This window comes from Trachurus trachurus (assembly GCF_905171665.1).
Source record: "Trachurus trachurus genome assembly, chromosome: 18".
Lineage (NCBI taxonomy): Eukaryota > Metazoa > Chordata > Actinopteri > Carangiformes > Carangidae > Trachurus > Trachurus trachurus.
In genome coordinates this window covers 16,390,885-16,406,086 of record NC_139909.1, presented here as the reverse complement: position 1 = coordinate 16,406,086, position 15,202 = coordinate 16,390,885, and the positions used below count along the sequence as shown (strand labels likewise).

The window sequence follows — 15,202 nt, the reverse complement described above, 5'->3', positions numbered from 1 at the left end:
GGCAGCAGGAGGCAAACAGCGCCTGCCTGCTCTTTTATCCAGACTCCGCTCCCTTTAACAAATGAAAGGATCACACATTTTGAATGGAGTTTATTTCCCCTCTTCTCCACTGGATTTAAATGTAGGAGGACGTTAGTAAAATTAAAGTCTACAATAATAATGAAGCCCAACAACATAAATGAAAGACGTGACTTGAAAAAAGATAAACAAATTGTATTATTTATATAAAAATGCTCACCTAATACAAAGCGCTTGGTTAATTGCGTTACAGAAAATGAATGTTTCAGCAGCTAGCATGTGCTGCTGCTGCTGTCAAAACATTAATTAAAAAAAAGAAAACTAACAGTGAGTGCAACTAGTATTGGATTTATGAATGAAAACCCAAATGTAGCAGAATGAATCAAGCTCAATCAAGTCAATCCAATTTCTGAATGTTAGCAGGTAAACAGTTTTAATGCTTTAATAGTGAATCATCAACTAAAAGTAAACATTGTAAATCACAATTTCCTTATGACTTAATTACAGGAGTGCTCTCATGTGTAATGTTTTATTATTGTGGCTACAAAATCATTTAAATGTGATACATTGACATGTTAGTATGAAAATATATGTTTGGTTGTATGAAGCTATATTGCTTAGTCCTTCATGTATGATTTCTGTAATAGTAAATTGTAGTAAATTGTAGGTAATACTGCTCCGTCTCTACTGATCCTACGGTTCACATCAGACTGCGACGATCGCCTTGCCGATGTTGTCTCCCTGCAGCAAGCCCATAAAAGCAGCTGGCATGTTTTCAAATCCTTTTGTGACGTGCTCCCGGGTCTGCAGCTTGCCCTGCAAGAAGCACAGCAGATTAGAACAGAAACTCACAAACGATTCATCAGAAACGTGGGCAAATCATTAATATTTATCGACCACGATGACGTTCCTGTATCATATCAGGCGTTGTGATGGGTCGTTTTCAGTCACTAACCTCCTTCAGCCATCCCATCAGCCTCTTCAGGGACTCGGGATGCTTGTGCTCCCACCTGCTTTGCATGAAGCCCTCCATCTTCAGCTGCTTGAAAATCATGGTCAGATGAGGATACGGGCCTGAGAAAGAGAGAAAGATGTTGAAGAAAGACGTTGAGGAAACTTTTTCTGTATCGCTGTAGCGCCCTCTAGTGAACAAAGGTGTTACTACATGGGCAGTTTACACATCCGTGGCTGCACTTCACTGTGTTTGGCATCAATCTGGCATCTAGTGTGGTAAAGTAAGACTAACTTACAGAAAATTAAAGCAGGGATGTGCGATGTGTGATAATGTGTATGAATAATCATCATACAGCTACATGGAAAATTTTCAATATTATTATTATTATTATTATTATTATTATTATTATTATTATCTTCTTTAATTATTATTTCTTTCCTCACTCATATGTATTTACTTTGAACTTATATGCCTGTAAGGAAAACAGTGTGTGTGTGTGGGGGGGGGGGACTTGAATACAGTTTATTCAAGTAAATTCAATGAAAAAGTGAATTTTGCATAATATGTCCCCTTTAAAGTAAATCAGCAAATCAGGTGGAATAAAAACTATATTTAAAAAAAGGAAGTGAAGTTCACACCTGTCTGCGGCGTGGTGTCGTACACGGAGATGCTCCCGCACACAGCTATTCTTCCAAAGTTCTTCATTTGTTGCAAGGCCACAGTTGAAAAAGCGCCTCCCACCTGAAACCAAGACAGACGTGAGCACAAAACGAGCTGAAAACAAATTAGGAAGTAAGTAATTGAACATTTCCGTTTCTTACATTTTCGAATAAGCAGTCGTATCCGTCTGGAGAAGCCTTCTTCAGCGCCTCCTCCAGCGATCCGACGGTCTTGTAGTTGAAGGCCTCGTCGAAGCCCAGCTCCTTCAGGAAGGCCACCTTGGCGTCAGACCCGGCTGAACCCACCACCTTGCAGCCCTTGAGCTTGGCGATCTGTCCCACCACGGAGCCCACCGCCCCCGCCGCGGCGTTCACCAGCAGGGTCTCGCCTTTCTGGAGTCCCAAGACCTCCTCGATCCCGTACAGCGCTGTGAGTCTGGAGACGGAGAAAGAGGGGAAACTCAACCTCTAAATAGCTGAAAAGCAAGAGAGGGTGTGTTGTTTTTCTTTAAGTTCTCCGCTGGAGCCTCCGTGACCTTTTGTAGAAATAAACTCTCTGTAATCACTTCCATGGCGAGAGGCTATCAGTGTGTTTAAGGTGACTTCAGCTCGCCAGCGAACAAAACATCTGGAGCCTGACCTGTTTATTTTCTCGAAGGAAGACAAAGTCCAGCTGTTCTCCTGAGATGAGAGTGTCTAAGACAGCTGAGGAACCACACTCTCCCTTCTCCAGAGTTAAGCAGGAAACAGATTTTTCAGATGAGTAATCTCACCCAAAAATCGACAATTCACCAATTTTCTACTCGCCGTCACGCCAAGGAAGGGTTTGGAGAACTTTTGGAGTCATCAAAACGCTTTTGGATTGGCAACGGATTTTCATATAATGGCGGCGGATAGAGTTCACTTTTGAATCGTCCAAAACACACACTATGAAACATCCAGATACCTCCATACTGCTCATCTGTACTGACCCAAGTGTCCTGAAGCCGCCACATGAAAAAGTTGTTCGGAAAAAATTTATTTGATCTCTGTTTTTAGCTTTGTTGTAGCAGCAGCTCCCAGTGGCTCTGTTGATGTTTGTGCGCATGCACGAGATTTGCTGCGAGATGTTCGTTCGTCGTTGTAAACCATTGGATGTATGATGTAAACACAGAAGAATATCTCGCAGCCACTGGGAGCTACTACTACAACAAGGATAAAAACAGAGATCAAATAAATTTTTTCCAAACAACTTTTTCATGTGGCGGCTTCAGGACACTTGGGTCAGTACAGACGAGCAGTATGGAGGTATCTGGATGTTTCATAGTGTGTGTTTTGGACGATTAAAAAGTGAACTCAATCCGCCACCATTATATGAAAATCCATTGCCAGCCGGACCCCCCTGGAACTCCAAAAGCGTTTTGATGACTCCAAAAGTTCTCCAAACCCTTCCTTGGCATGACGGTGAGTAGAAAACTGGTGAACTATCGATTTTGGGTGAAGTATCCCTTTAATACACACTTTTACACATGGGAGCTGCCCAAGCTCACCAGTTATCTATTTCTGGTTTCAAACAAAAGCAGCTTTCTGCTTTTTAGCGCTTGCAGCTTCCTGTAGGCTATTTATGAAAGCTGTTAGTGTATGTGCTATTTGAACTGTATCTTTGACTCGGCAGCAACACACTGGGTAGAAATCATAGCTTAAAGGGATAGTTCACCCTAGAATGATATTTCGCTCATTATCTACTCACCCTCATGTTGACTAAGGGCTGGAAGAATTTTCAGAGTCCACCGTCCCTTCTCTGAGTTACAGGGGGTCTTGGCGTAGCAGTGCATTTCAATGCAACGGTTGCAAAGGGACACCAGAGCTCTTCGTAAAAAAACACACACACAAAAAAACATCCAAATACCTCCATGATGCTCGTATGTAATGTCCGTCTTGTGCTGAAGCCCCAAATTGCGTAATTGTCCCGAAAAAAATTAAATAAGTCTATATTTTAAGCTTGTTTGTAGCGGAAGCTTCTCGAAGCTCCTCTTCCTGGTCCGTCCAAATCTCGCGTGATTCGCAGTAACCGCACTGACGCCGGTGCAAATCAAGCGAGATTTGGACGGACCAGGAAGAGGAGCTTCGAGAAGCTTCCGCTACAAACAAGCTTAAAATATAGACTTATTTAATTTTTTTCGGGACAATTACGCAATTTGGGGCTTCAGCACAAGACGGACATTACATACGAGCATCATGGAGGTATTTGGATGTTTTTTTGTGTGTGTGTTTTTTTACGAAGAGCTCTGGTGTCCCTTTGCAACCGTTGCATTGAAATGCACTGCTACGCCAAGACCCCCTGTAACTCAGAGAAGGGACGGTGGACTCTGAAAATTCTTCCAGCCCTTAGTCAACATGAGGGTGAGTAGATAATGAGCGAAATATCATTCTAGGGTGAACTATCCCTTTAATGCCTCAGCATCTGTCCTACCCTGGCATGCCGATGGTGCCCAGAGCCAGCGACAACGAGACGTCTTGAGGCCAGTCAGGCATGATGGGAATGAGGTCTGTCCCATCGCAGACTGTGTGGCTTCTCCAGCCGCCACGACCGACGACATGGCTTCCCACGGGAAATGCTGGATTTTTACTCTGGATCACTCTACGGAGTAAAAAACAAACAAACAGTTACAACCTGTCTCACTTTTTAGCCAATTAAATCCATTGTATCATATGTACGGCATAGACACAACAAATAAAACTCAGTTCAAGTTCATTCTGCACAACACAGTAAAGAAAAACCCCACCACATTGGGTTGAATGAACTGGTTATTTTGACGTGGTTTGGAAAAAGTTTGGCCACCGAGTCGTTCATTCGTCATGTTTATCAACACAAAAACATTCCCACTGACACAGATGGAGCGTCTGATCACGCTGCCAAGAACATTTCAATGGTCCAATTTCACTCTCCAGTCACTGGGAATCAAAGGCTGCAGTAATGAACAGCAGGTGTAGATCCTGCTCTGTTTAGAGGAAACATCAGGCATGCAGTGCATCATGGCAGATTAAAGACTACTTCCTCTGTGTGTGTGTGTTTTCATTACTTGGCCACTTGAGTTCCGATCATCACTTCGCCTTCTTGCATGCGGACTCTGCTGAACGGCCTGATGAGACAAACGCAGCATTACGTTACACTTTATGCACATTTTTTCCATTAAGAAATTAGTTTGTAATGTTAGAGGAGCCCCAGTGATCATCCTGAACATTTCTCAGACTCTGCTCACCTCATGTACGGGTCCACGCTGAGAAACACAGCCTCCAAAAGCACTTCTGCAACAAGAAAGAGTGAAAAAAAAACAAGGTTTAAGTGTGTAAATAAGCTGTATGTAACTCAGTTAAGAAAAGAATGACCTTACCTCCATCTTTGGGCTCGGGGAGCTCCTCCACCTTGAGCTCAAAGTTGCTGTCCTTGGGGAAGCCTTCAAAGTGCTTGGTTAGGATCCACGTCTTTGCCTGGACCATGACTGGGTATCTGGGGTGTGATGGCTTCCTCACAAAAAAAACAACCTATTTCATCCAAGAAAGTGACACAAAAGACTCTGTGAAATCAACTTTTGGTTATCCAGTGCATTAAAACTACATCAGTAGTACATTAGTGTCCTGTTAAAAGCAGCATGAGCAGCAGTGGCACTGTATACAGTAGGTGATAAATAAATGAATGAGTAGCCTATCCCCTCAGGCCTCAGGTTGTGGCATATTCCCTGGTTTATAATTATATGTTCATGCAGTTTTATTGTGAATCCAGAGTCTGGAAAACAAAACAGTAATTCAAAAGGAATGTATTCACCTTTAACACAAGCACACTAAGCCTACACACCAACAACAACGCCTATACACCTACAAACAGGAACCAGCAGGTCCTGCAATATCAGTTTACAATGTAGATCAAAAATAACAAGTTAACACGTTTATGTTATAATATCAATATGACTTTTATCAGTTACATAACTCTGATTGTTGATTCGATAGAGCAAAGAGTAGAAGTGGGAAGTGAACTCTCTGCTCTCCTGCAGTGAAAGTCCGTGCATTCACTGTGATGCCTTCTCTTTCCTAAAATAGCAGGTTAATCTAGGTCATTTAAACAGGTTGTATCACAAACAGCTCCCAGCTTCATTCATATGACTTACCAGTCGCAGCTGCCCACAATGAAATGGCAGAAGTTGAGAGCGCTCAGTGCGGATAGGCTCCCAATGCTGCTGCTGCTGTGGCTGCTGCTGGTTGAAAGCATGGGGAGGAGAGAGGGCGGGAAACAGGCTTCAGCCGGACGTCTGATTGGCTGGACGTTCAGCGCTACCTCCGACGTAATGACGGAGGACGTTCTAGTTTGTCCCTGCGTGCAGCGTCTCTGGTCAGAGCTCCTCCTCGGCCATTGGTGGCGCTGATTCACCTCCTCCGCCATTTTGGAGCAAAGAAGAAGAAGACCGTTTGGATGTTTGGCGCGGACAGCAGCTAACCAGCCAGGAAGGAGGGTTAACGACACAGAGCAAAAACAAGTAAGTAATGCAGTACCAAGTTAACTTATATTGATACAGTAACACATTAAAGTAATTATTTTCGATACCGTCGTAGTTAGCACCGTGCTAGCTAACGTTTACATTCTTCTAGCTTTGTTCTAGCTGACGTTTCATAGCAACGGTTAACTTTAGCTGAAGAAGTCAACGGCTGTTTGTTTGATTCCAGTTCATTGTTGCTTCAACCCGAGTTTAAAAGTTGGAGCTAAAGACGCTTTGATACCAGGGAGAAAATATATCAATTGAGTTTTCCTTTTTTTTCTCGTAACGTAATATCGTAACATAATGTTGGTCGGACCGCAGCTCAGACACAGGTCCATTCACAACCACCATAGTGTAAGTTAACTAGCAGTCATGTCGTACAGTTGAGATTAAATATGAATTATTTGACTAACTTTTTGATACTGTTTTTCATACACTTCACTGTGTCAGTAATACAGTTATAATGTGATTAAGAGCCATATAGGTTTGCTTTTTTTTTGCTTTTGTTTTTAAATGGTTTCATGAACTGTCTCGTGTGGTGTTTTGTTTCATGTCTAAAAGAAGGAGGTATGCCTGTCTGGACCTCTATGGTCTGGACCAGTTGTGGTAGAAAGGTTTGGACAGGACTTTGATTATAATGTTCAGATTTGATTAAAGCTGTATTAAAGAGGGTTTTTTTTCAGGATTATTGCCGTTTGTTTGTGATCATATTACTTTATTATGTATTGTTTTGAGAAGTGTTAATCTTTAGTCTCAACCATTTGAAACACCTCTCAGTTGATTCTAAGTTCATAATGTTAGTAGTATTCATTAATAGCGTTTCATACAGCTAATATAACTTTTTCCTGTTACCTTGTTTTGTATTTGTTTTCACCTAATTCTCTGTAATCCACATGGTGCTGCTGTGTGACTGTCTAGCACAGTAACAAAGGGGAAAAGGGTCGCTGAACCACCATGTTGAACGGTGGCCACTTTGTGGAGGCGCTGGGCCGCCTGGGTTATCCCAATGCATCATCTCTGAAGGGGTCAGAGTTCGACTGGCTGTTCGACTGCGCTCCGGAGAACCTCCACTTCTTGCGTTTTGTCTGTCGGACGCTCACCCAGAACAATGTTCTCACCGCGGAGGAGGTACGCGCTTTTCAGGAGATACGGAAATCCGGCAAACCAATTCTGGATGAAGCAGCCTTGGGCGAGGTCCTAAAAACCATTGGCCCACCAGATGGGCATTCTTCTTCTTCTTCATCTTCATCCTCTGCGTTTGCCGCAGAGGGGCACGTGACCATAGAGGAGTTGGAGGCAGAGCTCCAGGCGCTGCGTAAAGAGAAAGAGCTGAAGCAGCGACGCCATAACAGGCTGCAGCTTCTGGCCACATCCCGTGCAGATGTTGACCTGCGACTCAATGCGAGGCTGGAAACTGCTGCGTGTAAGCTGAAGGAGACCAGTAGTTTTATTGGGGCCGAGAACGCTGACACCAACGCTCTGTTGCAAAACCTCACAGATGAGGTGAGCAAGCTCGCTTCATATTTCCCAAAGCAAAATATAAATGGAGAACCTGTGGTGCCACCAACCCCCTCAGTCTCCAAAGGCTCCGCTGCCCTCCTCTCTCAAATGCCCCTGGATCCCTTCCTGCATCAGGAGGAGCTCAACACCAAAACACTCACCACCTTCACTCAGAAGCATTTCTTCCAGGGCATCTCAGACATCGTGGAGACGTCTTGCTCCGAGCGCTTCCAGGTCCTGGACCTCAGCTGTTGTGAGGCCGAAGAGGAGAAAGAGATGGAGCAAAAGGGGAGAGAGAGTGAGCGTCGAGTGGTGGAGCGGAGGAGGACGGAGATGGCCAGACTGCAGTGGTCTCACATTGTGACCCAACACCAACTGATGCAGGCCATGGCAGAGGAGAGGAGCGTCAAGGCCGGGCTGGATTTTCTCTCTCAGAGCTCGTCTCATACCAAGGTGAGGCAAACACATCTTAGTTCGTCAGTGTGGTCTGTATTCTTGTCTTTTGTAAATGGCATTACCGCTCACTCATGCACTCTCTCATCATCTTTGCTTTGTCAGAGCATTTCCACCTCCTCTCTCCTGCAAGTGCGTGAAGTTGTGTCCAAGAAGGAGCTGCAAGCAGTGGAGGCCGAGCTGGAGGCTCTGCTTCACGGACCGGTGCCCACTGCACTTAGGGAGTCGGCCAGGCTGCTAAATGTGCCAGTAGTGAGAGGGGACCTGGCTCTGCAAGTGGCCAGGCAGGACTACTACACCTCCAGGCAGGACCAGGTTAGTAGATGATGTCTCACATCTCACCTCAAATGTATTACTATTTTGTGCAGTCAAACAGTTCAGGGCCAGCTAGTAAACCAGGGTATCCGCGGATCCTTAAAAAGTCTTAAAAAGTCTTAAATTCATGTATCTAAAATTAAGGCCTTAAAAAGTATTAAATCTATCAGAAATTTCTAAGATGGTCTTAAATACAGTACTCAATGGTCTTAAATTCATGGATTAAAGTTCTCCTTGCCACGACGGATTTCCGTCAGTGGGAAAAATGAGGGGGGGGAAAGGCTACACGTGTTTTTGTTGTGGTTTACTAATGCTGCTCTCAACCAGATCAGTAATTTCTCCCGCTAATCAGTGAAGGAAAAAAAGTAATATTGTGGGGGATATTTTTCGCTCTATCTGGCAACCCTGGCCTGCCTGCGCGTATGAACCCGGTGACAGGACTCACTCAGTCACTCAATGGAGGCAGTGATACGCCAAGTCGCGTTCTGTCTCTAGCCGTTGTTGACGTTGGGCCGAGCGGACCTGTTGGTCCGAGTGGCCGCGGCGCGGTCTGAGCGCATATGGCGGCGCGCATTCGTTTTTTTTTTTTCGTGCATGTCCGCGGTGCACCACTGCACGGACATGCCCCCCCCACCCCCACCCATAGCAGAAGAAACGGGTCCTTGAATGGCTGGTCCAGACCCCTAGATTTAAAATATGAGATTTGTTTTTGCTGTCCACTGAGTTCAGTTTAAGTTTCATTCACTTCAGCCACTCTTGCCTGGTTGCCTTACAATGATAGGAACCTCAGTCAATGTGCTTTTTTTTTTATCTGAAACAAATGTTCCCTTAATGTTCTTCTCAGAGTACACCAGAATGCTTCATTTATGTGTTAAAATCACACATTTTTGGTGACTTTTTCACCCCTTCTGAGTTTGCAGGTATACAGTATGCATCTTCAGACAGGTATACAGGTGCATCTCAATAAATAAAATATACATATATATATATATATATATATATATATATATATATATATATATATATATATATATATATATATATATATATATGGACAAACTTATCAGAAAGCAAACATTTCCATATTAAAAATGCTTTTTTAAATTGGTATTTTTTCCTTACATTTTGTCTACATTTATTCTAATTCATTGAGATGCACCTGTATGCCCTCCTACTCATTTCAATACTTAGAACAGCTAATTTTACCATTGTCCTTGAGTAAAAGTTGTGTGAGTGATTTCAGTGTCAGTCGCGCGCAGAATCCTTCCTTTCTTCCTTGGTGCTTTTTCTAGTTTTGTATTGATTATCAGTTTGTTTATTAATAACAGACAATAAGTAAACTTGACTGATTGTCATTGAGGTTGTAGTACAGTGGGATCCCCAACCATCGCTTATATTTATAGGATTTTTTTATTCTTTTTTTCGGTCTTAAATTTCATTCAAGGTGGCATTAAAAAGGTCTTAAAAAGTCTTAAATTTGACTTGCTGAAACCTGCAGATATCCTGTAAACACCACAGTGATGGAGATGTTATGCTTTGCTTTTAGATCATACTAATGTATAAATAATCAAGAATTCATCTGAGATTAAAAAAAAAAAGGCATGATTTTAAGCTATGTGTCCATAAGGCAAGGCAAGGCAGATATAGCGCATTTCATACCTAGGGGGAACTCAATGTGCTTTACATAAAAACAAAACATTTAACAGTAAGAATTGGAAACGGGGGGAAAAAAACATAAAAATTTTAGAAAATTAAAATCAGACCCAAAATAGTAAAAATTGGAAACACTAAAAAAGAGAGAGAGAAAAATAAAAATAAAAACAACATAAAAACCATGTGAACTGATGATATGAAACTACATCTCATTGTAAGAGAAGAAGCATGGAAACAAAAAAACAACCACAGTTGAAAATGAAATGTAAACCTCTCCACCCAGGTTCGAGACTACCTGCTCCGTCAGAAGGCGTCCTTTGACCTGGTCCTTCTGGCTCAGGAGATGGAGCTGAGGCGGTGGAAGACGTGTCTGAAGCAGCTGGACGAAGTAAACAGCAGAATGGTGAAGGAAGGTGAAGCAGCAACCCTCAGGATTGACTCCCTGTCACACCCTGATCTGGCTATTAACCCCAGGCCCAACCCCATTATCAGCTGCAAGGACGCAGCCTTCAGCAGGTGAAAAACACTCAAACTCTCCTGTGTTAGAGCCAAAGCTTTATACTTTTTCCTCAGTGTCAGCATTTTTTTCCTACAATATCTTTATTTGAGTTTTAAGCAGCAAAAAAGAAATAGTCTTTGACATTCCTGCAACATGTCATACAACATAGGTTAGCTGCCTTATTATGATAAAATTATAACATGGCGGCCGTTCTCTTCGGGGGCGGGGGCGGGGGGTAGCGTACGTTCTCCTGTTTACATTACATGTAGGCCTACTGTATAAACAGGACTACACGTTCACATAGCCTAGTTTTCTCTTACGTTTACGTTCTTTGTTACAACTCACCATAATATAGTATCACAATTATAATGTCCGTCATCCGGGGGTGATGCTCCGTCTGTCATCTCGGGTCCTGTCTACTCTGTCATTTCGTTTTGCTGCTGAAACTGCAGAAAACTCCGTTTCACAAACATAATATGTTTGTAATGGAAGCAGGTTTTCCGTGCTTTTGTGGCGATCTCAGGATATTCTGCTTAAATCCAGAACGCAGGGAGAGAAGTTTTCTGTGAAGTGATGAAGCGGCAGAGAGCCGGCCGGGTCCCGCACACACATTGCGTTGGAGCATGTGAATCACCTGTTGCAATGAACCCGTAATTTAAACAGGACTCGTGCTTTTTCTTTTAGAACAGCTTTCTTCTTGTTGGAAGGCGTCGGGTCTTCTGTCGTCTCATTATTGAGTTTTTCCCGGCCCGGCGACGTGTGTTTTTCACTCTTTTACGTTTGTGCCTGCCTGTCAATTGCCTGTCATTTGCCTGTCAATTGCGCAGCACTGGGAAGATGCACAAACGGAAGTGGCAACATTTTCAAAATAAAACGACCGGAAGTGTGAAATAGATGAAACAAACGATTTTTTTTTTTTTCATTTTCATTTCATCTTTCTGCGGCCCGGTACCAAATGATCCACGGACCGGTACCGGTCCGCGGCCCGGTGGTTGGGGACCACTGGTTTACAGTATCCCGCCGTATTTCAGCCGGGTCGCTACCGGAGCTTCATTAAAAAATAAAAAAAAAAGCGCTCCTGGAGGCGTTTCCTCTGCTGCAGCTGAACAGCTGACATGTGATCACAGTCTCACGTTTAATTTAATTATTATAAACTTCAACCTCAGAGCTCTCTGTCTTCAGACTGTCCTGACCTGTCCCTGGACATCACACAGGGACAAATTGGAGCTGCCTGTGTGAGTTTTATTAATGTTTACATCAGGCTGAGTTCAACAAATCAGTTTATGCTATTGTGATTTAAGTAGTTAAATAGAGTTAATATCAAGTGTAGTGGCAGGAAAGACCATTTCACCGGTATCAAATATGGTGTTGGTCATAGAACAAGTAAAAAAAAAAAAAAAAAGTTGAAATACTTCCATGTATGACCCCATGCTTGGTCACATTAGAAGTCAACTTAAAGGCAGAGGAAAAATGTTTAGGGTGTTTTTACTGTTCTCAAATGTAAAAATGGGTCACATTTGACCTTCAACATTATTTAAAGGTTAAATAACGTGTTACTTAAACATTTTTCATTGTGCTAACTAACAAATAGAGCCATGTATAAGGACTCTTCAGCTTAAATTCCTCAATTAATCGTTAATCAATCAATAAAGTCTATCAACTAACAATTAATTAATTAATCGATAATTTTCATCCCTACACTGTGTGACAAAGATGTTCTGTGTTTAAATGACAGAGCAGTTGGCCTTATGATGGCACTGTGTGTGTATAATGAGTGCACGTGTAGTGTTAATAATAAAATTGTGTTATTTATGAAATTTGATAGTGCTCCTAAATTTTTTCTGTGCTCCTAAATTTTTTCATTTAGGAGCACCTGTGCTCCTAGTGAAAAAGCTAAGCGTACAGCCCTGCACATAGTGGAGTCTTATTAAATGATATAATGAAAAATTACGGGTATTTGAGAGAAAAAATAGAAAAGAAAAAAGATGATAATAAGTAGCGTAGCTCTGAGCAGCTTGCAGTTCTAAAAACAGCTTGCACCGACAATTAAAGGTAACGAACCTACTCCTAAAACTATAGGGATTATGGCAATGGGCCAATTTGCCAAAACATTGAACTATCCCTTTAAGCAGGCTGAGGTCTAAAATTGCCTGTTCATATTTGTTGTAGTTATGTTTCTCTAGTGTCAGCATTTCAGAAGTACTTGTCACCACCGCTTCAAGGCCTGTATTGTTTATGTGCCAGGTGTCTCACTTTGGACTGTAGCTCCGTATTAATGCATTGTTTTCTTCAGGCTGCTCCAGATCCTCGACCACAGTTCAGACCGTGGTCGAGCTGAACCTTTCCGGACATATGAAGCATTGGACCAGGCTGCGTGTGACCTGGGAGGCAATCTCCAGGTAACCCGAGACGCTCTGGCCGGCGCCGGTCGCGAACAGTACTACATCGCTGCTCGTCTCAATGGCGACTGCGAGGCGCTCCACAGGGCCATGTACACAGAGCTCCAGCAGCTGGTCATGGGGCCGCAGGTACGTCCAACGGCCGTAACTGACCAGGAGCTGCTCTGCCCCAATGCACAGGTGGGTTGGTTTCCTTTTTATTTCATGGCACACGTCACTTCAGTCCATCAATCCATTCAGAGTGCGTTTCAGAGGCAATCCTTGATGTGAGTCAGTCGAGTTTTAAATTACTCATCACTAATGGTGAGGGAAGCTGGTGGCACAATGTGTTTCCTTTTCACACTGATAACAAATCATACTGTCAAGTACTTAATGTAGAGAGACACGGGTGTTTTTAGTGTAAAAGCACTGTGTGAAAAAATGCTTTGCTTTGCTCTCTGACACAAGGAATTTTGATTTGATGCTGTTTTAATGTTATTGTGTTGTTTGTTATTGCCACATTCTCATCTCTATCTGTTCTGTCCCTACTTCTCTAAAGCAGCTCATAGACATGTATGTTGAATTTTGCTCATTGTCCCACCACCTCAGTTCATAGCCAACATGACATCATACACCAGTGTCTATCAATCTGTTTGTGTCAATGAAGTTACACAACAACAACAACACATTAGAAACTGTATACTTGCATCATATTCCCTCTGGATTAGTTGAGATTTTCTTTAATCAAACATCACATCTCATTTAATAGAAATATTTACCAGTAACTTACTTACATAATGGCAGAATTGATCATATCTATAGCTGCAACAATTAGTTTTTAACAACAGTTTTTTAAGGAAAAAAAAGTCCAAATTCTCTGATTTCAGCTTCTTAAATGTGAATATTTCTGGTTTCTTTGTTCCTTTATGACAATAAACTAAGTATCTCTTTGGTTTGTGGACAAAACAAGACATTTGAGGACGTCATCTTGTGGTTTGGGAAACACTGACATTTTTTAACATTTTATTGACCGAACAACTAATCGTTTACATAATTGACAGGTTAATCGATAATGAAAATAATGGTTAGTTGCAGCCCTAATCGTATCTGCATATTCCTTATTTGTCGTTAAAAGCTGGCTAATAGGTTGGTTTTTGCTCACTAAGACTCTTCTTGTTCCACTTCTTTGTTCATTTCTCATTCTTCACTTTGTCTTTCCAGGAGCTGACAGCAAAGCTTGTGGAAGCAGAGACTCAGCTGCAGAGTTTGCAGCATGTGATGCAAGAAATCATGGGGGAGGTTAAAACCAAACGTTCTCAGCTGGAGCGTAATGCCCTCCTCAGGCGAGAGAGACAATTATACATCTATTTTCACTTGGATGCCCGCCTATTGCAGAAAATCGTGGAAGATCTGGAGAGCAAAATGGCAGCGAGGAGAGGGCAATGACAGTCAAAGCTACCAGAGTCGATGGGGAGCTTTTTCCAGCCGGCTCAAACTCGATGTCTAATTTCTGAGCTGAGGGAGACAACTTGTGTGATTAAAGCTCCAAGAGATGCTGATCTCAGAAGTGCACTGAGGACGGTTTACTGATGAAGCCCTGCTCTGCTACAAAGTGTGGAATTTACTCAGAGTTTGAACCTTCACTTGGTTTGTGTGGGAGATGGAGATCATCCCCCTGAGTCCTCATTGACTCATCTTTGGGACAACACTCAACATGGGAGAATATTTTGTTGTGTAACAACAGTGCTGCCTGTTTTGTGACTGATTAATCTGAGTACCTATTTTAAACTATGAATTTAACAAAGTAATAACAGAAAAAGTTTTGAACTTAGTGTCTTATGATGTTCTAATATTTCCTGTTTCCTCTTAAAGTCACCTAACAAATAAAGTAAACAGTTATGTAAGTTTATTTGTGAATTTATTTGATATTCCTGAAAGCTAAGAGGCAAACTTGCCATAACTAAGTAAATCACCATTTTAAACCAGGTCTTTGTGTTACTGACCTGACTCTCGGTTTGTCCCTTTGTCCATTGAGATTCCACAGGTAGGGAGAGTAAGAGCAGCTCTGCTAGGGAGAGATGGAGCGCTCCAGCAGCAGCAGGTTGTACTCAGGACCTCTGTCTCAAGCGGCCCAGAAGATCCTGGCTGTTCTTCAGTCCCAGAGGAACGACTCCCACACTCGCAGGCAAAGTCAGTCAGGGAACAAGCAGAGCAACTCTTACTTAAGCTTGTAGCAGCAGCGTATCATGGCCAAAGAAATT

At 42.6% G+C, this 15,202-nt stretch overlaps 2 protein-coding genes across 2 annotated transcripts; one reads left to right on the top strand and one right to left on the bottom strand.

Moving 5' to 3' along the window:
* Positions 1-661: 661 nt before the first annotated feature.
* LOC311002038 (prostaglandin reductase 1-like) lies at positions 662-5,792 on the bottom strand. The gene is made up of 9 exons (XM_083993239.1): positions 5,774-5,792; positions 5,007-5,157; positions 4,875-4,920; positions 4,695-4,754; positions 4,085-4,252; positions 1,795-2,068; positions 1,612-1,714; positions 974-1,092; positions 662-834 (listed from the first exon to the last, which is right to left on the bottom strand). Exons 2-9 carry the CDS (start codon positions 5,110-5,112, stop codon positions 724-726), a joined length of 987 nt encoding a protein of 328 aa, XP_083849365.1. The 5' UTR covers positions 5,113-5,157; positions 5,774-5,792; the 3' UTR covers positions 662-723.
* Positions 5,793-6,081: 289 nt separating this feature from the next.
* Positions 6,082-14,695, top strand: haus3 (HAUS augmin-like complex, subunit 3). Its single transcript, XM_083993533.1, has 6 exons — positions 6,082-6,143; positions 7,062-8,096; positions 8,202-8,411; positions 10,348-10,580; positions 12,857-13,142; positions 14,163-14,695. The coding sequence occupies exons 2-6, from the start codon at positions 7,098-7,100 to the stop codon at positions 14,385-14,387; spliced, it is 1,953 nt and encodes a 650-aa protein (XP_083849659.1). The 5' UTR covers positions 6,082-6,143; positions 7,062-7,097; the 3' UTR covers positions 14,388-14,695.
* Positions 14,696-15,202: the final 507 nt, after the last annotated feature.